This window comes from Lepisosteus oculatus, chromosome 9 (genome assembly GCF_040954835.1).
Source record: "Lepisosteus oculatus isolate fLepOcu1 chromosome 9, fLepOcu1.hap2, whole genome shotgun sequence".
Classification (NCBI taxonomy): Eukaryota; Metazoa; Chordata; class Actinopteri; order Semionotiformes; family Lepisosteidae; genus Lepisosteus; species Lepisosteus oculatus.
In genome coordinates, this window is record NC_090704.1 from 44,529,222 (window position 1) to 44,556,812 (window position 27,591).

The 27,591-nt window shown below is 45.8% G+C and overlaps 1 protein-coding gene across 5 annotated transcripts in view; it reads left to right on the forward strand.

Moving 5' to 3' along the window:
• Nucleotides 1-27,591, forward strand: part of LOC102697629 (septin-9-like) — a 94,972-nt gene that overhangs the window by 43,706 nt on the left and 23,675 nt on the right. For all 5 annotated transcript variants that reach the window (XM_015356270.2, XM_015356272.2, XM_015356273.2 and 2 more), the window contains one exon: nucleotides 702-1,364. In XM_015356270.2, the coding sequence (XP_015211756.2) occupies nucleotides 702-1,364 (663 nt within the window). The remainder of the gene's footprint in view (nucleotides 1-701; nucleotides 1,365-27,591) is intronic.

The window sequence follows — 27,591 nt, forward strand, 5'->3', positions numbered from 1 at the left end:
AATGAACACGAGCAGTCTTGAAACAATATCAGCAGTGTGGGTTGTGTGTATGATCAGTAAAACCTTCAAAGAGTGAAAATGTGTTAAAAACTTAAAATGTAGGAGTAGCTGGCAGGAACAATACATAGTTCTGCTCTATGAATAAAGTTGTTCTGCTTTATAAAATTCCAACAGGTTTGTGTGGTTACCTGATTTCTGTTTTAGAGACCCATTGAATTGTTGTTCCTGTTTTCTATGTTTTCTATGCTCTTGAAGCCAGTGCTCCTGTCTTGTCTCCATGGCTCTCTGATTGTGATGTAAGGTTCTATTCCTGCCTGCCCCTTCCACATTGATCTTTTCCCCGAGTTCCATTGTCTGCTTAAGTGCTTGTTGAGTAAACTTTCTCTGACCTGGGAGCTAAGCAGGAGAATGGTAAGGTGTCAGTGTACATATAGATTTGTGATTTTACATACACATATTCTGCAATCACCCGAGGGCGTTAATCAAATGGTGATTTGCTTCTTTTGGTAATATTTGATATATATTTGCGCTGTGCTCTGCATAGAGGAGATAGAATTCTTAGCAATTGTATTAGTCTTTTACAGGAGGGACCTGCTGTACTGGTCTATCATCAAGGTGTTTAGAAGAAATAAGTGAACCGCATGTAATATTTTAATTGCTGAATTGTTGCTCAAGCCTGTTGTTGTTTTTTGGTTTTTCAGCATTAAAGAGGTCTTTTGAGGTAGAGGAGGTTGACAGTTCCACACATTCCTCCGTCCCTCCTAGACGGACTCCCAACCCTCACCTCCGGTCCAGTGTGTCTTCCTCCACCCAGCGCTTCCAGGATCTGGGCTCCAGAAACTCGGACTTCTCCACGAAGGCCTCGGAACTGTCCAACCAGAGGTCCCCCAAGATCGGCCTGCGGCGCGTGGAGCTCTCTGGTCCCCGCATTCCGGAGCCCGTGTCCAGAAGGACCGAGATCTCCATCGACATCTCCTCCAAGCAAGTGGACAGCTCGCCCAGCCCAGGCATCTCCAGGTTTGGACTGAAGAGGCCAGAGGTCACGGGCCACAAGCCCCCAGAGCTGACCCAGAGGCGGGCAGAAGTCAGCCTCGGAAAGATCCAGGAGCCCCCGCCTCCTCGAAGGGCCGAACCGCCACCTTCCTCTTCCAGGATCCCGGAGCCCGTGCAGAAGAAGGCAGAGCCGCCCACACAGCCCTCGCAGGTGGAGGCTCCACCCAAACGCCCCGAGGTTCAGATCAGCAAGTCCCCCGAGGGGCCACCTACCGCCAATAACTTCTCCGCCCCAGCCAGCGTCCCTCCGAGCCACACGGAGCCGAAGGCACAGCCCGTGATCACCGAGGTCTTCGTCAGGAGTCCCGACAGTAAGTACGCAAAAGCAGCAGGCTTGGCCTGGCTCCTCCTTACCACAGATGCAGCAGCTTCAGTCCAAAGCAGCTTTGCAGCGCAGGAAAGCATACACATGAGGAAAGGCTGTGTGGTGTTTGGAGATCAACTGGTTTTGTGCAACTAAATGCTATTTTCTTGCTGAGTCCTGATCTATCCCCAAAATGGGATTTTTTTCCCAAATCCGATTGTTTAGCCAGTGGATGCAGATTTTGAAGACAAAAAGAAAATTCCTGAAAAGTAGTGTTGACGTTGTAGGACTTCATTTTCCAACGTAGGTACTGCGGGCGCATTAACTGTGTTGGAACTTTTAAAAGTTAAAAATCCAAGTTAGGGATTCAAAAATCAAAAAGGTATCTACTGGTATAAAAAATGTATGAAATGCTAAAATTCATAAGGTCCTAAAAGGAAAACTAAGTATAACTAAATACAAGTTATCTTAATTTAGAAAACTGCAAGAAATGAGGTGTGTTTCCTCAGAATGCGATAAAAAGCATTAGTAAATATTTTAACTTTTGACAATCTGGACTTACAGTATGTGTTAATGCCAATGGACTGAAACTTGTTGAAGTGGGGACAGGATGGATTTTGCATATTTTCCAAAATCCAGAAATGACTTCAAAGTTTCCCAAGCTCCATGCATTTAAGTCTTGATCTACTGGTTTAGTGTGAGCAGCTACTGAGATAGTGAGCTATACTTGTCTGACAGCATTATGAGTCTGAGCAACTCATCAGAGCTTCATGGTGTCTCTGAGTGTATCCATTTAGATCAAGACAAATGTAGATTGCAATGACTGACCACAACAGTGTTGCTTTTTTTAATCCTCCCACAGCGGCACAGGCTTTAGACCAGTGAGACTCACCAAGAAACGTTTTGTATCAGCCTCAGCAATGAAGGCACACTGTGTGACTTCATCTGGTGCTCAAGACATTCATCTTTCAGAAGGACAGGCATTAATTCATTCAGCATTTGCACAATGCCTTCCTCTTCATTGGCATTTGGAAAAATCTGACCACTCCAGTCAGTCCATCTGTAATCTGATTTTTATGTACAGTACCTCTGTCCATATAGCATACCCTCATTTATTCAAATGCCATGATAACCTTCATACAGAAATCATTGTAATCCCAAGCTACTTAATGCAGGTATGTCTATAGGTAGTTTTGGTGGACAGTGTGGGGTAGAGTTGTGAGAATGACAACTTCTGGAATTAACCAAAGCAGTAGAGCTTGTGCCAGGTTGATGGGTGGAGTCTGTGTGGGCCACTGAAACAGCGTAGGTGTGCACTGGGTGAGACAAGTTCACGTTATCAAGAAGTTTTATTGAAGTTTGTTTCCTTATGCCTTGAGCACTGGAATGAGGAGTTTGTGTTACAGGGTGATGGAGGAGTTTGTGTTACAGGGTGTCGGAAGAGTTTGTGTTACAGTGTGATGGGTTTCACAATACGCCCTGTGGTCCTGATTTAACGTCTTTGGTAGATTTAGCGTGAGGTGCTTTAAGATGATTTTTAAAAAACGGTGCTGAAAGGAATTGGGAAAATAACAAGAAAGTGGGAGGGAGTGTATCTGATATCTAGAGTTTGCATCTTTTGCGAGTCACAATCTGCAAATAGCAGGTAACAACAATAATAAACTAAACAGGATTTCTGCCAGTGGTATGTTATGCATAAAAACAAAGCTTATAGTGAGCTGTGTACCATTGCAGCACAGATTGTAGGATATATGCAAGTGGCCAGTACATTTAGACATCTTTCAATCTACATGTGTTTAACTGCCTGTCTGGTGCTGCTTTCTCACATGAGGGTTTCAGTGTTGATTTTGAATATTGTGCTGTTTTCCTATGGCTAACAGGCTACTGGGCTGTATTTTCCTGCGGTTACCCACGATTTGTATCACGGTTTCATACCTCTCTGTGCTTTGACTGTGTTTTCTCACCATAGTTGTATTGTCTTTTACCATGGTGCACCACAGCAGACCCTGTATCACTGCACACAGCGCTCAAAAGATGCAAGGCTGCATGCATTGCATGAGCAGAATTGTCTGCATTGTCCTCTGCGGTGGGTTGACAGTGTGTTTTGCTTGAAGAACAGCATTTCTGGCTTTAAAACCTGTCATATGAATTATGCTATTTTTACAAAATGGCAGGAGAGTGTGAAGCAAAATCACAGCTGGGTAAACAAAAAAAAAAAGGTGAAACTCAAAATAATCAATGATGTGCTTTTAAGAAATGGCAGCTTATCAAGCGAAGCTGCAGAGCCAGAGCACAGCGAATGCCTGGTGACTATTCTGGAAATCACATTAAACAGTATAGCTGCCTTGGCTCAGGCAGGTCTCCTTTGGCCTATGAATGGAAGAATAATTAATATCATGTCACATCCCTGGCCGAGACACTCCCCCTCTGCTGTCTCTGTAGGAGTCCTACAGCAAGGCCAGAGCAGAAGATTCCCCTGGGAATCTGTACAAACTGCTCACCATTCGTTCACCATAACCTGAAGCTGACTAAGGCCTTTTTCAGTGCACAATTGGCATGGTGTCACAAGTCACATAGAGCAAAGTAATGCTCACATGTTTAAAAACAAGAAATCTGGGATGTGTCAAATCTCTCTGTTCTATCTACCTTATCCAATGTGGGTCACGGGAGAGCAGCAGCCTATCCCGGTGAGGAAGGGTACAACCTGGACAGGACGCCAGTCCATCACAGGACACACACACAGACAGTCGTGCACACTCACTCCAGGGCCAGCTTTCCCAGAAGCCAATGAACCCGCCAGCATGTCTGTGCACTGTGGGTGGAAACTGGAGCACCTGGAGGAAACCCCATGTGAACCCGGGAAGAACATGCAGACTCCACACAGACAGCACCCCAGGTCCAGAATTGAACCAGGGGCCCCAGAGTTGTGAGGCAGCAGACATTTATGGCAAATGCCAAGTGAAAGTTAAATAATTGACCTTTCTGTGTAGGGTTGTCTTCCATGAGCTTGAGGAGAGAAATGGCATTATAAGTAGTGTAGTACACACACACGGTCAAATATTGTAGTACAGGTGTGACATTTCAGACTACATTTTGAGGTGGAAACAGACCTGTCCTCTATCATCGTGGGACACCCTATGTCTCACCTTGTCAGGTCCTCTGAATTGACTACATTATAGGAAAAAGAGAAGAGAATACTTACCCAAAGCTGTCAGCATTTCAGTCACAAAGGACTTCATCAGGATGCCCTACTGAGCCAGGAATATCTGATAAACCAGGACAAGTATTTCTGCTTTCCTTAAGAAAGCTTTCAGGTCATGTAATGCGATGCAGCGTGCAGTTTCTAAAAGTGTGTGCGTTTAGTAATACGGGAATATTGGCCTACAGCAGTATAGTTCTGTGAATTACTTTTTTTTTTGTTAAGAATGAAGAAACAATTGTGCAAGACATATCTCTGTGTTACCCTTCATTCAATAAGGTTCTGAAAAATAAAAAAATGCAAGAAAACAGGATGAAAGAGGAGACGAGAGATAGCACTAAACATTTATTTAGGCGAAAACAAATGTACTAAAGAAAATCAACAACACCTTCAGCTTCAAGCAGCTTTCCCAGTTATGCAGGAAAAACTGTCAATACTGAGAAATCTGTTCAGCATATTAGGTCAGCTTTTCCTTTTTTAAAAAAAAAAACATGAGACAGAGGAGAAAAATTCAGTCTTCGGGGAAACATTTTCAAGATGTTTTAAACAGCGTCTGACACATTTGAATTTGATTACTGGTTCCCTTAAACTGTGCAAGGACAGAAAACACCTTTTACAGTTCTCAGCTTGAGTGGGGAAAACAAATCTGGGCCAAATGGATTCTTGTAAACCTTTTTAAAAAAGAGAAATAAAATTAAGAGCCAACTATGAGCTAATGTGTCAGCATCTAAATTTTGCTGAGGGCTGCACCTTTTTCTGGAAAAGGGGCTCCTTTGTCTCAGATTATTGAAATGGAGCTCAACAGAGAAAAATAACTGGAAGTTGTACAGTAAGTACATTGGTAAGGGGGATATGTCTGGGCTTCTCTATAAAGTGATGAACACTGATTATAGTTTAAGACTATTTATAGTAATTTGACAAGTGATTCTGTATGACTTAGGTCACTGAGGCTGTAAACAGAGCCTACAGTGAAGACACCAAAAATAATATAATCATGCTATCAGGCATTATGGTTTTTACCAAAAAAGGGCATGGTAGCTTTAAACAGAATGACACGTTATCAAAATGAAAATGAGGTTTTTCATTTTTAGCTTTCAAGTCCAAGCTTTCAAGTTTTTTTTTTCAGATGATAATTTGTTATTGACATAAGGTTGCTGGAGTTACAGAACTAGAGTGCGCTCACTCAGGCTGCACATAGAGGAATCGGCTCTGGATTCTTACGGTGGTAGAAATGTTTTTCACAGTGGGTTGTACATACAACCAAGATGAAAAAAAACAACAACGTTTCAGCAGTTTGGCATTTGAAAGAGTGTTTGTGAATCATGAGGCTACAGTTAACTAGTGTCTTAATGGGTAGACACCAAATCGCTCTTTTAAAGAGCTTTCGTGAGGAGTAATGACAACCCGAGAGCCGAGGGTATTTATCGAGTATTTATCGCGGCAGAGTGAGATTTAGTCGAACCCGTTTGGCTGAGGGCCAGCCCCCTGGCTGTGGATCAAGGGGGATGCAGGGCCCCCCGTCGCGAGTGAGGGGTGACCCGGGGGGGGGGTGCAGAGGCGGTGATGGCGTGGAGGAAGGAAGCATGGACCGAAATGCGAGAGGAGGGCTTTGCGGACGAGGTGGACGTTTGCAGATAATGAGAGCCGACACTGGGAGTGATTCATGATTCAGAACAGCTGGGCGAAAGCAAGTCGGGTGTAGTTATCCCTCTCGAAACTTGAAGGATTCTGCTCGTTTTGGAGCGTCGGGAGACGGCGCGTGGGTATAACCTTTCGCCCGTGTGCCCACGATGAGTCTGGGACTCCTGCCCTCGCGCATAGAAGCCGCTGGCTTGGCAGGGGACGGACGTCTTGGCTGTACCCGGGTCAAAACACGATCAGCTTGGGTCGGTGAGCGAACGGGATCTTGGCGAGATGACTTGTACCAGGACCGCCCAGGGTACACATCATTACTCACGGCCAGCAGAGCTCCACGTAGCAGGGGAGGAGTGGAAAACAGAGGCCGCACTGTAATAAAAAGTGAAATATTGAGTGAGCGTTCAGCGTAAATCCAGACACAAAGACTCCTTTGGCAAGTTCCCCTCAATTTCACTTCTCATATTCACTTAGTGGTAAAGAGCCCAGAATAACCTGCAGCTTCAGTCTCTCAAAGCGAAGACCTGCTTTTCACAGACTCCTGTCTTCGCACACGTCAGCTGAAAGCGTCTGATTGTGCCTTTGTTTCAGGTTTGGCCTACTGTGTTGCCCTTTTGATCCAGGTTTTATTGCGTAGAATACAGAGGTGGCGTCTTCCTTATATTGTTAAGGCTGGTGCCAAAGTTATAATAACTACAACAGCAGCGAAAACAACACATAATAATAGTATAGCTCTCCTTCCCCTTCTCCTCCTAGGCTGTAACAGCCAGGGGCTGAGGTGAAAAGGGACTACTGGCTCTTAATATGTAATCATGCAATCCATGCAGCTGCTAATATACTGTATATCAAGGGGCAGTATGAAAAGGAACAGCTGTAATGGTTATGTTTCAGAAGTGAAACGTGCACCACAGGGCACGCACGGAAACCAAGGGGCTGTGCATTTCTAACTGAGAAGAGGATGAATCTTTTCTCACCATGTTGTTGAAGCTGCAAACAACAAAACTAGCCAGATGGACCTCATGGCCTCCCCTTGTTTGTGGCCATTCCCCAGTGTTGGGGAACTATTATAGCAACAGTACAGTAGCAAATCACAATTGCATTTTTTTTTCCTGCTGCACACTTTTACTCGACCAGGAGATGTGGGACTGTATTTCACAGTTACTGCAGTGCACCAGTGCCTCCTGAGCTCACAGGATGGGTTTCAGCTGGTTGCTCAAGTTTGAAAACTCATGTTTGGCCTGTTCTGCTCCTCGGACTAGGTGTAACCTGTCTTCAGGCCCGGGGCCACCCTGACGCTGGAATCACCTTTTGGAACTGTGAGCTGTGATTCTGCGTGCATGTGGATGTGCCATCAAAGGGTTTTTTCCATAAACGTGAAGGGGAAAACAAACGAAACGTTGTGACTGCCAGTAGATGTACCTCTCACAGGACTGGTGCAATCTGTCTTTTAGGCATTCTCTTTCGCTTCCTAGAAACCACATCTATATCTAATAACCAAGGCTAGATCAGTCACAGCTTGCTGTGTAGTCTCTTTTAACTGCTGTAAAGCCTTCTTGTTTTCCTCACCTGCTGGGTGCCTGTACTGTGTATTTGTTATAGATGGAAACAGAGGTGTTGCCAAAGTGTTGTGGATCATCTGTTTTCCTGTGCAAAGTTTCCAACAGGAAATGACCTCATGTGCGCGCGCACACACACTTCCCCAGCTTCCTTCCCCCCAGCACCGGAGCAATTGTTCCCCCAGCACTGACCTCACAGGAGTTTCTCTTGAATCCTTTGCCCTCATCTGTATTTCTGTGATGTATTTTTTGTAAATATTTTTTTAAATACAAAAGTTAACATCTTGGAAAGCTGGGAAGTGGACGGCTCGGTGGTCCATTAGTTAAGGAAAACAGTTCCTGGCTCCGTCACTAACTCAATGTGTGTTACGCTGAGCAAGTTACTCTGAGCAAGGAATTAGTCAAATTAGTTCCTTGTGCTCTGGACATTTACTGAAATGGAACCTGAGGTCCTATTGGAATTGAATGTGCCAGCAGGTCACGTTTGCAAGACTCACCCTGTAGTTTCTTTAATTGTCTTTGTTGAGATGCATGTGCTCAATTATTATATCCAAAAGACTCGCTGAGGACAAAGCAAAATGAATTCCTGGGCCCAGTTAAGAAAGAGACGTCGACCACAGTCATCCTGAATTGTCTTTCAGCTCTCTTTGTGGCTGCTTTATTAGAAAGAAGAAGATCTGAGGCGCGAGGAAAGAATAAGGGCCCTTGTTACACAAGGCAATCTGCTGGGAAGGTTTATACTTCACAACCGTCTCCCACGGATTGGCTTGTGTTTCGCCCCTAGCAACCTGCTGTTAAACGTCTAGCAACCGCCTGGTAACGCCATCAATCATAGAAGACCTCTGTTCTCTTCCAAACAACACGATCTGGACAATATCCAATCAGTGCACTCACATGTGCCACATGGCTCCGTCAGCTGTGCTGAAGAAACAGTTGAAAGTGGACACCGCATAGAACAGCGTTGCATGGAGGTGAGAGGTAGTGTTGCTAGTTTTGTGAACGTTAGCAGCCATTTTCCTGCTATGAAGTGACATGCAATGGGGAAATTAGTTCTTCAATTAAAAAGTTAGAAGGACGATCACTCTTTCTCCGGCGTGTGGCGTTTTTATATTTTCGAGTGGGGGGGGGGGTCTCAAATTGCGACTCTTTCAGAGAAGAAGAGCAGCTCTGGGGTGCGAGCTGTCAGCTGGCTGCATGGCGTGAGTGTCCAAATCCTGCCCGATGATGTCACAGGAAGCGTGCTGCTGCCCTTGCCTTGAGAAACAAGTGCCTACAATGGGAGCCGGGAACAACTTGTGAACCCAGCCCCTTCACCCTCTCTCCCCTCTTCCAGGGAGCTCAGGAAGCAGTTCTAGTATTCCCTGAAGTCACGTGCATGAGTGCCCTTGTGGCACGGAACTTAGTCCTTCCACGCTGTGTTTGAAGCTGACAAAAGAAGGAAGTGGTAACTAAGTGAAGAGAGAGGGCAGCACCACAGGCTGGAGCACCGGTCACAGAGTGGATTTACTAGGCAAGGGGCCGTGGAGAAGCCATGTGAGTGGGCTTGCACCGTTGGCCTGTTTGTGAGACAGCCTCGTGACCTAGCGCTGGAAGAAATCAGCAGCTCTCCACAGCGGTGAGGAAATGCAGCAGTGGTAACAACAGAATAAGAAGGATGTGGTTCCATTTGCCATGTGCCAATGTGACCGTCGCGGTTCCGCGCGGGGTTGTGCCCCCCGCCGCCCGTTCCGTCCCGCGGCACCTGGGGCGCGGACCCGGGTCTCCGGCGTAACGCAACAGGGCACCAGCCGAGTGAGCTAAAGGAGACCTCCCCCAGCCCAGGAGGCTGAGGTCCCTGCTGCGCGCAGGGAGGGCGTCGACGCCACCGTATCCGAACCAGCTCCGCTACGCCAGGTGCCTTATTGCTTCTGCACACGTACTTGGCTGGTGATTGTGCAGGAGCCGTGTGGCTATGCTTCCAGCTTACCGCCTGCGATGGAAATTACAGTGAGGACAGCGGTGTCTCGTGGGGTGCTCGCCGTCATGTTGAAGGAAAAATGTTGGAATTTGTCTCCCCGGCTCTCCTCTGATGCCTGGTCTGGCCCCAGCTTGCACCCAGTGTGTCAGAACATGAAAACCGGGTTGCAATCACACAAACCCTGGAGAAGAGAGCAGGAAGCCCCAGGGGGACACATTCCAGAGAGACAGATGGGCAGGACCCCGGTCTGGTTGGCGGAATCGCCTCGGGCAGCAGGCAGCGCCGAGGACACGGTGATTTTTGCTGTGTCACAAGTGGTCTTGTGCTCTGGCTGAAAGAAAGAGATGTGGCCGTACTTCCCCCGAGGGTCTGCAAGAAAAACAAGCCACAGCAACTCGGGGCATAAAACAAAATAACCAACCTTTGTGTGAATGTCTTCCAAAGCAAATGAGAAGTTAGAAAGGCACTGAAGGTTGAAAGGATTGAAGGGGTGAAGCTGCAGGGGCTTGTATCACTGCTGGTGGCACCTTTCAGGAGGGCTGTGTTTGTCATGTCGAACCGTGATGGGAGACGAAACACAGATGATTGGAACCCAGTGTGGGGGCGGCTTTGCAGGGTTTATTTACTTCTGTCAGGCCAGTTCACGAGCGCAGCACATGGAAGTTATTGTGTAGCTCAGGCCGAGAACCTGAGGTCATCTAGACCAGGAAAATCACAATTTCCAGTGACCTTTCCCCTTGTGAGGCAGAACACCCCTCGGTGTGAGGAAGGAAAGAACTCCTGATTCTTTTTTGGGGGTCTATTTCTCTGATTCTCTCTTTTTTCTTTCCCTAGCCAAGATCGTTAAAGTCTTCAACGCAGTAAACACGGAAACAAAATGTCAGGAAATGGTTTGGTTCCAAGGCATCAGGCCAAAACATCCCATCTGATCCTTTCGCTGACGTTAGTTCAGCGCACCAAAGCGCTTCACAGTGTGCCTCAGTCTGTCAGGGTCCAAAAATGGCTGCCTGGTTTCTTGTGGCAGGCTTCTGTGAGGATCAAAATTATAAAGTGCTGAGGCACTACAAGTTACAAGTTATTAGACTTTTGCATGTCACAAGACATGGACATGTTTTTATGAATAATTACGTTCTTCCAGAATGATGCCAAATAAATTATTTCTGATATATGTGATATTAGGGAGAATTAAAAGAGGGCTTTTATTCGAGGTGGTTCAAAGAACTCTTTCTTTTTTTCTGAGAAATCACCAGAGCAAAAGGGGTGAAGTCAGGACATCTCTGAAACCACATGAAGCTAAACTTGATAAAATGTTAAGTTTACCCCCTTACTTATGCTTTGTGTAAATATGTGTTCTGTGACATTCTAGCCTGAAACAAACTGCTCGGGGCATCTGGAACTGATTTGTTCAAGGTCAGTAATCATAGCATTTAATTACATGTCCCATTGGTCACAACCTATTAGTCATCACTACCGGTAATATAATTATGGATCTACTGGAGGAAAAAAAAAAGAATAATCTTCAGTACATTGCGGCAAGAAATAAGTTAATTTCAGTGTTTGATTACTCATAATATGAGGCAACAGAACTGTTTATAAAACACATTCTTTCCAAATGTATTTTGTGTAAGAGTTTTGCAAAGGTGACAGAGTGGGGGCTGGCAGCCTGGAGCTGGTAGGGGTGCTGGAGGGGGGAATCAGCTCGTGCAGGTCCTACAGCCACCAGGAGGAGTCACTACAGGACAAAAGGAGTTGATTAGTATGCACTTGCCTGGTTGTAAAACACAATCACAGGAAAGGAACTCTTGACTAATCACTCACATGTGCACAAAAACGAGTAGAGGGAAAAGCATTTGCCTAATACTCGTGTTATTAGAGAGGTGTTATAATGGGCACATCCTCATCCTGCGAGTTCGACATTTTTTGTTTACTCTTGCCACTGTGAAAATGCAGAATTTATCTTAATCCCTGGTGGGAGCAGCAGAGGAGTCTGTTTCCTCTCAGTCCTGACACACTGTCCTGACCCTCTGTTGGCGTCCTGAAAGAAAAGCTGTGATGCTGTTGCAACGGGGAGGTCCAGGCCGGGGCTCCAGCAAGCAACATTGTGCAGAAAACAGACAGAAACACCTGCTCTGCACCAAGCCTGTTGTGTGCAGCACATGAGGGCAGATGATGATGACATGACGATATTTGATAATACTCTTTTCAAAGATGATTAATAATTGTAATCGCACTTATATAATACTTTTCATACTAAAGGACTCCAAAGTGCTTCACAAAGAGCAGGGGACCTACTTCAACACAGTCTACCCTCTCTATACCAGCAGGCATTAAAACTGGTAGCTGTCACTATGAAATGGGCAATAGACAAAGGGGTTTTAATAATAATAAAAGGATGTGAAATAAAAGAATAAAAGGGCTCAATTATAATAATAAAATACATTCAAATCACAGACATTGGCTCATCAGCTGAGAGCTTATCCTGGTTTCTGTGCGTGAAATGGAGTACAGAGCATGCATGGGACACCAGTCCATCACAGAGCCCATCTCCAGCACACACTGGTCCCCGTTCCTACAGCTGGGTGGACTGGAATAACTGGGGGACAGCACCTCACTCAAAGTACAGCAGCAGTCTGTGCACTGGGGACTCGAACCCACAGCCCACCGCTCATGAGTCCAAAGACTCACAGCACTCGCCGCAACAACATTTCAGCCCTCTCTGTCAGAAGACCGGTTGGTCTGTGCGCAGCGGTACAGTTTTGTGCTCTCAGTGCTCTGGCTTCCACTATTTTTAACCGCGTGTGCAGGAAGCGCTTCCTCTTTTCCCAGACCCTGTGCTCGTGTGACTCTCAGCCTTCACATGCAGCCCAGCCTCCGCAGAGTTAAACGGTGCTTCCTGGCTGAATGCAAGGCAGAAGAGCAAAGATGAAAGCAAGACGTTGGAAAAAGTACACTTTTTTAAAGAAACAAAAGTAGAAGAACTTCATTTCTTTTAATTCCCCAAAGTTTTGCTGCTTTTGACCTGGCTGGGGTGAGACTCCTAGCCACCCCCTAGCAGAAACAAGAACTGATTCTGTGATACCAGAAGCACATAGGACAACTCTCAGAGAACATGACAACACTAGACGGGCTGACAGCCCGAGGAGAATGTCAGTCCTCCTTGCTCATTTGTCTCCCTTTCCCCGCAGTTTCTCTCAGCCCAAGTCTTAGTCCGCTTCACTGTCATTATCTGTCTCTTGTACCTTCCCTTCTCCCTCTCTCCTGCATCCTCTGCCCCTCACTGCACCACGCAGCCCAGAGAGATGCAGCGCAGGCTCTTGTGTGTTGGCCAGCCCTGGAACTGTAAGTTACCCAGCTGCACAGTTCAGGAACATGAGAGGAGGTAGCCAGTTGCTAATCAATCTAGGGATCTCGGCCACCTGTTTCTTGAAAGAAGCCACAGTATCAGCTTCTGTAACAGGTCTGGGGATTTTCTACAGTTATTTTTTAAATGCTGGAAGTAAGATGAATAAAAAACATAGAAATCTGTATAGATGTCAGGATGTTTCTAATAATAATAATAATAATAATAATAATAATTGTATTTGTATTCTATATGTGCCTCATATGTAATTGATTGCTTACACTTAAACACTTTCTGGACATGCCACCCAAAGCGCTTTACAGGTAATGGAGACTCCTCTCCACCCATCTGGATGATGCGACAGCAGGCATAGTGCACCAGTATGCTCACTACACACCAGCTCTCCGTGGGGAGGAGAGCAGAGTGAGGAAGCCAGTTCATAGATGGGGATTATTAGGAGGCCATGATGAGTAAAGACCAGGGGGAATTTTGGCCAGGACACTGGGGTTACACCCCTACTCTTTTCGCGAAACACCCTGGGATTCTTAATGAACACAGAGAGTCAGGACCTTGGTTTTAGGTCTCATCCAAACGACGGAGCCTTTTTACAGTATAGTGTCCTCGTCACTATACAGGGAAATCAGGACCCACACAGACTGCAGGGTGAGCTCCCCGTACTGGCACCTCTTCCAGCAGTAACCTTAGCTTTCCCAGGAGGTCTTCCCTGCAGGTACTGGCCAGGCTCAGACCTGTTGAGCTTCAGTGGACTGCTAGTGATGATTTGCTGGCAAACTTACATTGTTAATTTACTATTGACAGGGAGCTGGCACTTGGGTAGCATGTTCTAGGCTCAAATCCTGCTGCCCCGGGGGACGAGTGAGAAATTGCTCACGTTATTGACTTTATTCTCTAGCAGTAAGCTCTGTTCTCGTCCTGGAAGGACATAGTCAGCCCATGGGGTGTCTTCAGAGCGAACGGAGAAATGCAGACTAGAGGTCACAGGTGGGAAGCATGTGGAAGTGCATGCTGTGTAAAGCCAAGAACAGGAAGTGCTTCTTCACACTGAGGGATATGGGAACAAGCTGCCCAGCCATGTGCTTCAAGCCGGTACCCTGGCTTCTTTCAAGAAACATCTGGATGAGATCCTTTGCGCCAATTAACTACTAATTAATTGGAAGGGCTAGAAAAGCACCTCACACTTATGACCTGTCTTATTTTCAAATTAATAAAATGTGTGTGTTCAATAAAACCCTAAGGAGATGAACATGGGGAAGACCAGAGCTGACCACGGGCAGTTCGGCCCATGTGGTTCTGTTTGGCTGCTGGCCTATAGCCAATACTGATTTTACCCCACCCTCACCAACGACACACACACAAAATACTCTTCAACTCCCCTCCACCCCTGAAAGGGACGTGGCCAATCAAGCTTGACCTGATTATGGGAGTGGAAGAAACAAGAGCATCAGCTGAAAACTCATGTGACTATGGGGGGGGGGGGACATGCAAACTCCACACAGACAGCCAGCATAGTATCCAACTCAGGATACTGGGGCTATAAGGCTGTAGAGGTATGCACCACACCCCCATTCTGTCTGATCACACCCCTTTACCTCTATGCTTTCTCTTACTGAGTATGATTGATAAAGAAGGCTTCAGAAACACTGATGGTATACCAGGGAAAGTGCAACTGCCGGATTGATTTAAAAATATTTTTGATCCATCAATATTAGTCCTAATTTTTCCTTCACAGTTCTTTTATTAAAATCTGCAAGATCAGGAATATTGATTCACATTCTCTCTGTATGTGTGAGTCCAGAACATGGAGAAAAACTACATCTTAATGAGCAAGAAAGAAAATGTTTTTGGAGAGATTAAAACATTTCTTGTCAATACTGAAAACAGCAGAGATGGGCTACGGAAACAGTAAATCTGAGCTGTTGGTCAGAGCCTGAGTGTTTTTTAAACTTTCCCACTACAGTTCAGCTCTGCAGTGGTGACCTCTTCCCTAATGACTCCAGGCCTGCTGTTTGCTGGCTTGCTCCAAAACAGGCGTACAGTACTGAGGGAGACAGAGGTTTACAAAACATCCATGTTCATCCATTTAATGACTGAGTATTGTTCCCTTACGCCTTTTCTCTTTTTCCAATAAAGGTCATTTTTAGAATGCAAACTGGATTAAAGAAAGCACGTGTAACTAAATGAATTTGCTGTCAAAAGTGTTTGCTTTGTATTAAGGGCCTTTGAGTTTTGGGTAGGATTAAAATAAAGTACAACCACACACATAAAGAGAAAGTTAAACCAGAAAAAAAAGAGCAGCTGAAACATAATTCTCTGGGTGGTTGTGTAAACAAAAGAGAAATGAGCACTGCCTTTATAAGCCAATGTCATTGTCTTCAGCCTGTGGAGAAGCTGATTACCAGAGTGAAGTCTGGCTGAGAGGAGTCTTGTCAAAGTCACAACTCTACCAACCTGGCAGCCCCCCAAGATTTGTGGTGCCCGACCGTGGTATTTTGTTTTATCCTTAAATGGCAGCACAGAAAAAGCCTTGCAGACGCTCTTATTAGCTGGTGTGCAGCTGCCTTGGCGTGATAAACTGGGCATTATCCGGGCATTAGCTGCAGAACCTGCAGGGCCCACAGCAGTTGTCGGACACCGGTAGAAGATGATCCCTCCCGGGCTGCGATGTCGGCACAGCATGAGTGGCTTGTAACTCCAAATCCTCCCCAGCAGTTGGCGTGGCTGGGATGAGCCAGGCCTTGGGGTGTTACTTCTGAGGCTATATTGATGCCTTAATGAAACTGCCAGTTTTACTTAGCTCTCAGAGGAGGGATGGCGGGTGTGTGTGTGTGGGGGGGGGGGGGCTCTGACTGCGGCCACATGCGTTGTTCAGACATCGTCTGCAGAAACTGCGGTCTGCCCTCGAAACTGTGGGTTCGGCTGCCAGCAGGGCTCTGTGCTGCTGTGGCATGAGTGCAAATACAAAGACCGGCTGGTTTTCTGTGTTTAAGCTCTCATCCTGCATTGCAGCAAACACCACTGAGACCAGAGCACATCACTTGACTTAGTGCACTTAGATGAGGCTCCTATATGCTGGAACTAACCCCCCCATTGTCTATCCAGCAGTAGTTTTGCTGCATAAACAAATCTTGCCACACTGGGATTCATTATTCCTTCACTGAGACCTTGTCGCTGGAATTTACATTTTACAGCACCACTTACAAAACAGTCTCGTTGATAACATCACCCTGCGTAGAGGTTTGTGGCTGAGGAAAGCAAAACAGACTACAATGAGAACACTGGTTTAGAGACGCTGTGTCTCTATTTCTGTTGTGAAGGGCCATGCTGGACTCTTTCCTAGCCTGCTGAGTGCAGAGGACGTCCCAGATTTCTAAACAGATTAAATACAATCACCTTACTGTTCATCGATCCATCCATTTTTTAAACTGCTTGATCCACTACAGGGTTTGTGGGGGAGCCTCAGCCTATCCTGGCAAGCACTGGGCGCACAGCAGGGTACACCCTGGATGGGATGCCAGTCCATCGCAGGGCACACGGACAAGTGCTCACACACTCACGCCAGGGCCAATTTTCCCTGGAGCCAATTAACCTAGCAGTATGTCATTGGACTGTTGGAGGAAACTGGAGCAGCCAAAGGAACCCCACATGAACACAGGGAAGAACGTGCAGACTCCGCACAGACAGCACCCAGGTCCGGAATTAAACCCAGTGCCCCAGCGCTGTGAGGCAGCAATGCTAACTACTGCACCACCGTGCTTTCCCTTCCTGTTCATGCTTTATTTTACTTCTTAATCTTATATATAGAAATGCATATTTAAGTGATGGCGAGCTACAGAAGCGGTACCAGTATTACACACTGCTGTCCCTTATGAAAATTTGCATAGTGTTTTGCTCTTCAGTTTATTCTAACCAGTATGATTTGATACACTTTCCCATGTTTTACCAGGATTTTATGTGGCTTTAGTACCTTTTACTATGTGTTTATCATGTACATGGTGTTATAATGATGACAGCGCACTATACCTGCTCTTAAGTAATGTGCCATGCATAGGCTCAGATACAGACCTTGTATTTATGCCTCTCAGTTCAGGCATCTGTGCGGAAAGCTTTTGCTTCTTTGTCAGTGTAGTTTAGAAGAGTCTGTTGTGAACCATCAACACCCATGCACCGCAGAAAGTCGGGTATTCCTGTGTACGTTTGTGCCAGCCTGAAGCCTGTCCATCGCAGGGCAAAACTTTATAGACACCCACATAAATACATACACATGGACAATGAAGAGAAAGCAGTTACCCCAGTCAGGATGCTTTTAGAAGGTGGGAGGAAACTGGAGCACCTGGAGCAAACCTCTGCGAATGTGGGACAACATGCAAACTCCACATGCAACATGCAAACTCCACACCTAAGGGGCACCAGTCCATAATCAAATGTAGGACAATGGGGCTGTGCAGACTATCGTTGCTACTGTCACCATCAAAAATAAAACCGAAGTAAACAAAATAACTCCTCACAGATTTTGATCTTTACAAATGCCCAGCTATTTATTTCTGGGATGAGCTGGAAGCGGCGATTTCCCGGGAGTCCCAATCCATGAGCAATGTTTTTTTATGTTCCTCTTGCAAAACAAAATATGTTTGTAATTAAGATTAGAGGCCGTGAGCGAGTGCAGTGACTAAAACAAAGACCCCACAGCTGTCGGCTGTACAGCTCCGTTGTGCTGAGCCTCCAGCCTCTCCTGCTCCTCTCTCTGGAAACTTGGCTGGGACAAAAGGCCGAACTCACACGGGTGCGACTCATTAACCTGGGCGAATGGATCCCCCTTCGGAGAGCGAGCAGCTCGGCACTCTCTGTAAGTATAAAATCATCTTGTCCAGCATGTAAGAAGGAGGATCTTGGCCCAGCAAGTGGTTCCCATTAGAGGCAACAGGAGGGATTTTTCATCCTTTTTCACTTTCGGAGGAGGACAACGGGAAAAAAAAAAACCCAGAAAAACCGGGAAAGACCCAGTGCTGCCCTGTGTTTCTCGGCAGGCTGCCACTGTTTACCTCAGCTAGGCCTCTGCAAGGTTACGAAGAAGATGTGCTCTCTCAGCTACTCCAGAAAAAAGTCTGTGCCAAAGTGTTCCTCTCAAGAAAACAAAAAAGAGAAAGATGTTTCAAAGACGTAGTCTGTCTGTTTTGCACACATTCTGTCAGTATCGTGCAGGTCGCCTATTGATTACAAAAAATCCAGTTTAGCGTTTTTCCCATGTTCGGGGATTTAGCTGGGAGGCTGCTGAGAGATCCAATCCAGCTGTGAGAGCTTCAGCCTTTAAGCCCTCGATACCATAACTTTAAAACCTGAAACTAACTCCAGTAAATTCATGTGAGGCAAAAGTTTGTCCACATTTGTTGTTTTTTTGCAAAAACTGTAACTGGCTTTCATGGGAATGATGCACACTTTTTTCTTGTTTTAGAGCAATTAAATTAAACTGGTATGCGGTCTCCTATTAATGCAATAGATTGTAAATGTTCTGGAAGAAGTGGGGGTTGCCTTTGGGGGCATTATATTGCATTCTGGAGCCTGAACAGTCCTCTGATCTCTGCATGGTCTCATCAAGTAAACAGGCTACTGTGGTTTTCCAGTTCGGGTAAACAAGGACCTGCGGCCTGCCTCTTCCCTGCTATGCGACTTCTTTGGAAAAAGAACAGAAGCTCTAATGCAAAAGGCGAGCTTTAAATCAATGATTTTGTCTTTTAAAATTTTTCCTCCTTCCCTTTTGCGTGCAACACATCCCAGAATCTTATTTTTGTTTTTTTTTATTTGAAAGCTACAGTCTTCTGCACTGCACAAGAATGTAACAACATAGGAAAGGTAACTAGGGGAGAGAGCATTATTAAATCAATCTGGGTCTTAGCTGTTTATAGATTCCAGAACCTCATCGAGCATTTTTAAGATATCCTTGTGACTCACCCTCCTTGTCATTGGCTTGCTAATTTGTTCCATGCACTCAGCATTTCTCCTCATTCTTAAAAGAAGAGCCTCATGCTTTAAACCTGGATCTTCTTAATGTAAAATGGAAACCAGTCTCTGGGGAGCACTGCTGCTGGTTAGCCTCCAGTTCCCTGACCGTAAAGCGCTGGCGAGCAGAGCTAACTTCCAGCAACACGAAAATGGCCGCTTCAATAACTTTGGGGTAAAAAGCAGAGCCAGCAATTCGAACACAGAGATGCAAACTCTAGTTACCTCAGAGCAAGCAGGCTAATTCAGTTTGGAGAGTGCATCGGTGTAATTTAAGTGTTAGCGTATTAATAACGGGGAAGTTGGCTGTGTTGTCAAATGCCTTATTATTAGGTGCAGTTAGCTGAAGGCAGAATGAACTAAGACATCACCCCTTATTTGAAAAATGTATTCAGTGCAATTTACCTCCCGGAGTACACTGTCAAAGCTTCTAGCCTTCTGCCAGCTGGCATAGTTTCTGTGTTCTGTATTGTTCAAAACTGTTCAGCATTTTTTCAGCATTATTAAGCAAGACAGAAAAACCTAATTTTGGAATTATCTGCAGATCAGTGGAAATTACACTCTTTCACCGTTTCATTCTGATGTGCATTTTGATTTTGGACAAGCCTCAACAGTTTGTTTAACTTCCTGTATTTTCCTTTTGTGACCCTGGTGCCAAGTCTCGCTTCACAAGTAAAATATCTTGTGCTAATGTCATTTGTGCAAATCGTCAGCTTTTTTTGTGAATAACTTTGTTGATCGTGTTATGTACAGTACAGGAAGACCAGAGCTGCCTAGGTAAGACTTAACAAGTTCAAGTGATCATGCACGTTAGTGCTGTCGAAACTGTACAAATCCACATGGCCTGCAATGGTGCAGAAAGGCAAGAGGTGTGCCACCTTGGTCTTCTTGCAGCAGTGGGCCATCCTCAGTTTTTGGTTGCCTGTGCTTCTCTGAGTGACCTCTGGCAGTCTGGAGTTGCTTTTACCTCTAAGCATCATGATGTTGTTCTGTCTTGTGTACTGTATGTGAAGCAACTAGTTTCTCTGAGAATCAGTCATTTCAAAACTCACAATGACCTTGACTTTGTGGTGTATTTGCCAGGATCTCCAGGATTCTAATACTTGATGAAAATAAGCCAGTGTTTGAAATACTACCATAGGTTTGTATGAACCATCCTAACCATACCCTGGACTTTTAACCCCCTCGTTTCCGTGTATATTTGTAAAACTGGTAAATTCAAGATTTAGCGGATTGTTAAAGGGCATTTACAGAGGAATGTTAAATTGAAGTCATGACAAGTACGCGGAGTCGTGGCAAGATCGTCAAGTGCAGAACTCGTGGCTAATGATTAATGCCAGGTGAACCTTAAACTTTGTCATGAAGAATCTGCGTTAATTATTAATCAAACGAACCCTTTAATTAATAACTCTGCTTGATAGCAAAATAAAATCTGTCCGTCCGAGGCAGAGTGATAACACTGAGCACCACAGTGTTGTGGGGGGAGTTAGGAAGAAACTGAGAGGTAACACAGGTTTAACTAGGACCCGTCGCTTTAACAGAAAAGGGCAGGGGGGGCGAAACCTGCGTCCTTCTAGTCAAGCAGAGCGAAAACAGACGAAACGCACATGCTGTGCAGCGCCGCGGAGTGAAGATCCTCGCTCCTATGACTGAGCTCCACAAGACTCTATTGACGAGCAGTGAATGAGAGGTGTGGTGTGTAAAAGCAGCCGGTCACATGACCTGCGGGTGGGCGGGGCCTCCGTGTGCTTGCGCCTCAGACACGCAGGAGAAAGACTGTCTCTTAGCAGGGCAGGGTGGGTAAGTGTTCATTATCTACTTTTTTTTTTTTTGGGTTTTAAGCTTTTAATTTTTCTTCAGCCGCTCGCAGGGAAACGCTGCCGGGACGCTTTTAAGCAGTGGGATAGAAAGTGCTTGGCGCATGTTGGAATTGTATCAGGTGTGTAGCACCGGGTGAATGCTGAGAGAGAGAGAGAGAGGCACAATGATTTTATTTGGCTTTTGAAGAGGAAGGAGGGTCTGGCAGCGCTCATTCAGCAGTCTCTCCAGGGCAGGGTGAACTTTCATCTCTTGGTTTCTCAGTGTCCCCCCGTGCAGTGATGCAGATCAGCTGAGAGAGGCAGAGAGTGTCCGCCTTGCTTCTTGTTTTTGTGTTTGCCGAGCTATTTAATACCTCTTGGGGAGAGAGGGAGTGTTTGCACCATGAATTCCCTTCCGTTGCTCATCAGGCTGGGGTCCTGTGCAGTTTCAGTGTCAGTGTCTTTGTTTTGAACTTCAGAGATTAGCAATGCAGTAACTTAACAGAGAGTAAAGGTCTGTAAACACCAGTGCTACATTCTTACAGTTGCAGTTGATTAATTTTAGGCAGTTATGCTTAGAAATGAGTTGTTTGCCCTTTTTTCTCCAATTGAGAAGCAATTCCAAACAATGTATTGTCACTGCACTGGTTTCAAGGCTAGTGCTTCTGTGTCCTTGCTGCTCTGTGCTTTATCTCACAGCTGTTTGTCATTGGCCTTAAACCCCCTTTAAGGTTTTACTGTAGTGTTCAAGAACTAAACCAGGTGTTGTGCTTTTTTCTAATTATGAAACTGGAGCATTCGAAACAGAAACAAGTCTATGATTTGACATAGTGTGATTTGCACTGTGTCCTGTCTTGGCTGTATGATTATGTATTGTCCATGTCTGTCATTTATGCCTGTTTTTTTCCTCTAATGTTACTGGGTACATCTGAACGAGTAAGCATCCCAATACACTTGTTGTATATGGCAAATAAAGAAATCTTGAATCTTGACATGTTCCCCGGTTTTTAGAAGAGGTCCTGTATCAGAAATAAAGGTGGGGTTTGGGGGGGCAGGCAGGGGGCCGCTGGTTAACTGGCTTTCATGGGTGAGTCATCACACATCCAAGCTCACTGCTGTTTAAATGCCTTCACCCGTTGCACCGGTTACTTTCCAATGCAAAACGAGAGGGAAGTCATGAGTTTGCCGAGGCTCCTAGTCCCATGCCGAGTTTTCCTCCCTCCCTCTCCTGCGTTACCAGAGCCAACTGTTTCTCCACCATCAAAAGGGATCCAGCCTGGGAACGGCGGTCTGCCTGCAAGCGCTTAAGCCCAGTGCCTCTGTCCGTGTCTTCGTGACCTGAGGGCACGCTGGTATTCTCTACACAGCGTGTGTCATGTGTGTGCTGAGGCTGGACCAGTCCCTCACGTGATCAGAGTGGGCAAACCCCTGAGGCAGTTTGCATTTCCCCAGCCTGCGTGCTCGTTCCTGCAGGGTTATTCAGTAGGAAAGAAAGACTGGGGGGGGGGAGAAAACGGAGAAGGCAGGAGAGGAAGAGGAGAAGCTTTTTAAGAAAAAAACAAGTGAGCAGTCCTGCTGTTTATAGAAGGGGGAGGAAATTGATGATGTTTCATTCTGCTGTCTTACTAGCTAATCACAGCTTGTGCTCACTTGTTGATGAGGTGTTTATCCCCGTCTTGGAATGCTAATGAGCCTGCAAGTTGATACTTAACAAGCTGCATTGATCTTTCAGGAATAGGTGAGCGAAGTCATCCAAAAGAGATGCGTTTGTACTAAATTAAGCAGAAGACAGTTGTATGTCTTTGTTATTTAATAGTACTGGTTGACTCTTTTTCTGTGCTGATTAGGGGAGAATTGTTTTAATTAGTTAAACTTAATTAGTGCATTATTCTATTAATTGAATAAATTCTATTAATTGGCTTCCTCACTCTGCTCTCCTCCCCACTGAGAGCTGGTGTGTGGGGAGAGTACTGGTGCACTATGGCTGCCGTCGCATCATCCAGGTGGGGCTGCACACTGGTGGTGGTGGAGGGGATCCCCATTACCTGTAAAGTGCTTTGAGTTGAGTGTCCAGAAAAGCGCTATATAAGTGTATGCAATTATTATTATTATTATTATTATTATTATTATTATTATTATTACCTGCCTACATAACACATTTCCCATCTGGGACAATTACAGTAAGTAAGAGTTGGACATCCAGGATATCTAGCTCACTGGATAGTTACAGGCTTGTATACTGGAGGATCTCGTCCAGCTGTGTCTTGAAAGACGTCTGGGAAGTTGCTTTGATTACGTGGCTGGACGGATTCTTCCAGGCGTTCGCCACCCTTTGCTTAAAGTGCCTCCTGCTCTCGGTTTTAACTGTGCACTTTGTCGTAATTTCCACTTCTGTCCTCTGACTTGTGTTTCACTGTGTCGTATCTGTCGTCAGTCATTCACTGGGTTGTCCAAGCCTTTTGAGGATCCCCTCACAGTCAAGGAATGAACAGGACTGACTAAGAGGTGGGAGATGAGATGAAATAGACAGAAAACTGTCCCTGAACTTTAACACAGCTGGAGAAAAGAGCTCACCTGAGAGAGAGCCAGTGAAGTGTCACTATAAACCTCGTTCTCTCCTGCTTTGCCAGTCTTGAGTACAAGGCGAGGCACGTCTTATCCTTTCTCTCTTTCTTATTTTACAGACCAGCTAGCCAAGAGTAAGAGGTCATTGACATTAGTGTTAACACAAAACCGTCTTATCTCTCAATTAAACTGTTCAGCTGGTGTCATGGAAAAGAACAGCCTATCTAACCAGCCCTGTGTTGACAGAATTAACTTCACAGGCCCATGTGTTTTCTTTTGCAGTACCTGGGGTTGTGGAGAGTGCATTAATCGGATATGTATTCCAGTCCACATGAGATTTTTAACCTTATTAGCCTTGTTTTATGATGCCTATCATGGGGCTGTTGAAAATTATCCAGGCATTAAAGATTGCAGCGCTTATCCTTCCCTCTGCCCTGTCAAGGAGGGGGATGAGGAGGGCACCGAGACAGATTGCTGACCTTGCGCACAAGCAGGCCTTGGTCTCAATGAGAGTGTTGTGCCTCGGGGGTCTGCTTAGCATTACTGCTCTGTGGTGACAAGCACTGGTTGTTAGAACAGCCTCCGCCTGGGTCTTGACATCGGGACTCTTTGGATAAAAGCACTGAAAGAATGCAGGCCGGGGAATTCACAGAAATAATTCCATTACTTCCTGGTCGTTGCTAGCTCTTTTTTTTTTGACACTGGAATCCCCATATTAAAAAAACAAACAAATCACAGCTAAGTTCAGTGGCAGGCACTTTGCTTTTGCCCCAAACTAAAACCAAAACTATCCTGACCGTCAAGACGTGCCGATGGCGGCTGGTTTTCCCCTCTGTCGTGGGGAAAAGCTTCTGGTTCTGCCTGAGATGGGACTGGGCTGTTTTACAAGAGTCTGGCTGATCACAAAGCTTCAAGGCTGGTAGGGTGCAGTGAGTGTCGCTTTCACAGTTGGGGAGCCAGCTCTTCACAAGTGTAGGTTCTGGATGGGTTCACCGTGGAGCACTGCTGACAGGAGTTCTGTAAAGTTGGTTGCACAAAAGCTTTAGGAATGATATTTCCTTTTCTTTTGTGGTGGCAGCAATGATTCACCACGTTTCGATTTTTGGAGTCCGTGCGCCGGTCCAGTCAAGTCCTATCAGTTTTGTGCCGATGGTCTGGGCCGTGATGTTCTTCCAGAGGCTGGTGTGTGAAAGGTGGCTGTAAACACTGCTGGCCCCATCTGCTTCATTGCACGAGGGTTCAAAGGTCGTGACCTCAGCGAGCCGTAATTGAGAATCCCACAGGCAGAGCGCAGCCTGGCAGCATTCTTGTGACTTTGTCTAAACAGGCCCTGCATACACGTGTGAGCACAGCGGTGTTGAGGTGGCTAACAGGAAGCATATAGCATGATTCTGTCAAAGAGATATGAATCCATTTCCTTCTTGCACTGAGCTTTATTAACTTCCTGCAAGTTGGGCAGCGAGGTGGGTAGACTCATTCAGCTTTCTTCATCTGATGTCTCAAACTGCCCTGACCTTTTCAGATGAAAGGTCATGTTTCCAGATCATTTGTCTGTAATATAGATAGGTGGTCTGACTTGGCTGTGAAGTATAGATGCACGATGAGCAATGTGTCTATGTGCTGTGACGTTGCTGTAGTACAGCGTATCCTGGAATTGTAGTGAAATCCTCTTGTCTGCCTTCTGTGTGGAGTGGGCATGTTCATCTTCTCTGAGTGCTCTGGTTTCCTCCCAGTTTCCAGAGGTGCGTTCTGTAGGTTAGGTGGCGTCTCGGAGTTGTCATTGTGTGTCCCCCTGCTATGGACTGCCATCTGGCATCCAGGGATAGCCCTGCCTCTGGGCCAGCCTCCAGACTGCCACGGCTCTCACTGAGAATAAGCTTTCTCAATAATGAATGGATAAGTGTGTGTTTATCCAAGTCTTCAGTCATCAAGAACGATACCAGCTTGAAGCTGAGCAAATCTAATCGACCTGGAGAGAGCAGATCCCCTGAGTTAAGGGATTGTCACTCACTGTGCTTCCAAAGATAGACTTTATGAATTATTGATGAAGCAGAGTCACATTTTTTTTTAAATCCTGGATGGTATGCCCTAATTAACTGTGCGCACGCTAGCTTTTCTGCTTCCTTATAGCGTGATCCTAAAAGGTTATCTACAGTATGCGTAAAGGTGATGCCTGCTGGTCCGCCATCTCCACATGCATGTAGCAGCAACCAGATTTTCCTCCCAAGTCTCTCATGGCTGGTTCTGACCCAGCATTCACAGCTGGAAGAATCTGGGTTTTAGAATGAGAGGTCTGGTCTATCGCAGGAAAAAAACAAACAAATCCATCTCCTTGTCGTTGGCACTATAGGTCCGAAGGATCGGTTTTGAAAACCCAGAGCTCCATGCAGAAAGAGAGTCTGGGACTATTTTGCAGAGGTCGTGCCGTGTGCGCTATCCCTGGCTGCCTGCCCCCCCACCAGAGAGAGGGGCCCTGGTCTCAAACGGCCCTCTACACAGAGACGATCAGCAGCTGGGAAGCGCTAGTGACGGCTGTATTTCTCTGTTTTGCAGTTTGGTAAAACCATCAAGTCAAATTACACGCTGTGCTGGAAATGAATCAGTGTCATCATTTCTTGGATCCATGTTGGCCCTCTTCCCCCCTTGTGGCGTTTGGATTTAGGGCAGTTTTTACAGAGCTGTTGGACCTTTGTAGTTTTTCCCTTTCTCCTTATTTTCCTGACTCTTTTTATGCACCTTAATTGAAAACAGGAAAAGGAACACTCCATGTCGTTAAACGTCCCTGAAGGGTAATTTGCCTGTTCATGTGAATTAGACTTGTTGAGCTGAATGCAGTGGAACAACAGCGCTGAACTGGAGTCTCTAACACTTTTGATGTGAGCGGTGGAGGAGGACAGCCGGGAACGTCGCCAGTGCTGCAGGAGAGAGAGAAGGAGGAACGATCATGTGCTGCTGCCATTAGCTCAGATGCAAATTGATTGTGGTGAAAGCACTTAGCGAAATAAATACGGGACAAAGTGAGTCTGTACTAAAGAAGACAGGATACCAATCTCGGACCGTGATGTCTTATGACTTGGGTTGCAGAAAGTGGTGGGTTCCGAGCCGATGCGAGCAAGGCGAAGTGTGGGTCTGGAGCTGTGGAATGCAGTCGTGTCGTGGGAGCTCGGGGTGCACGCTCCACAGCAGCTGGAGGAAGCAGGGCGGTGCCAGCAGTCCGTCCCCTTGCTGGCGTCAGAAAGGACAGACGGACAGGGCACGTGGATGCAGTGCCTGAGGGGTTTTGCACAAAGGTTAAGTGTTGTAAAGGCTGCGTTTGGCAGAAATCAAGAAAAGAAAATCCTACCCCATCTATGTTCAATTTAACAGTTAAGATCTGCAGTTAAGGTTCTCATTGTCTTTCCTCACTCCCCCTTACCAAAATCAAAGGCGCAGCTCAAATTGCTGGTTCAGATGTATAATTGTAAAGTATACTTGTTAACTTGGAGCAGTTAGCGCTGACTTCTTCAGCACTTTCAGACTGCAGAAAGGTAAGACTCGTTGTTAGAAGGGGAGGCAGCCCAGCAGGGGTTTTTACACACTGGATGCGAGAGATCATACGACATTCTGTACTTTAAGGGGTATAATTACATGATTAATGTATTTAAAACAACATGGAAGGGCTTGCTTTCAGGGTCTGGTGTGGGCTGATGGGGAGGGGCTCTGGGGTGGTTGTGACAAACTGATGTTAATGAGTGGTTTTGTTCAATAGGTATTGAGGAAACTGTCTCACCACAGGACCAACAGACGGCCTTATTTCCTCTGTTGTCTAGTTCAGCTTTTTAAAAGCTATTAAAGAAACCGCTACACAAAAAAACCTGAGACAAAGGTTTTGATAGTACACATTTATATATCATAGTATGCATTTAAACATGTATTAAAATATTTAAACCTTTAACTCACAGCTCATGGCAATGTCTATGAGCTAAGTGTCGAAGTTGTCAATTCCTTTTACAGCTTCATCTTCTCAGTCATTTGTTCACTTACAAAAGCATCACGCCACTCTGTTATAAAAAGCTCTTGTGGGTTGCAATGGTGTGAGCACCTGTGTCTGCACAGTGTCCGTGCGTCCTCCATGAGGGGGGTTTTCAGGTGACAGCCTCCCAGGGCTTGATGAAATCAGAGTTGTAAT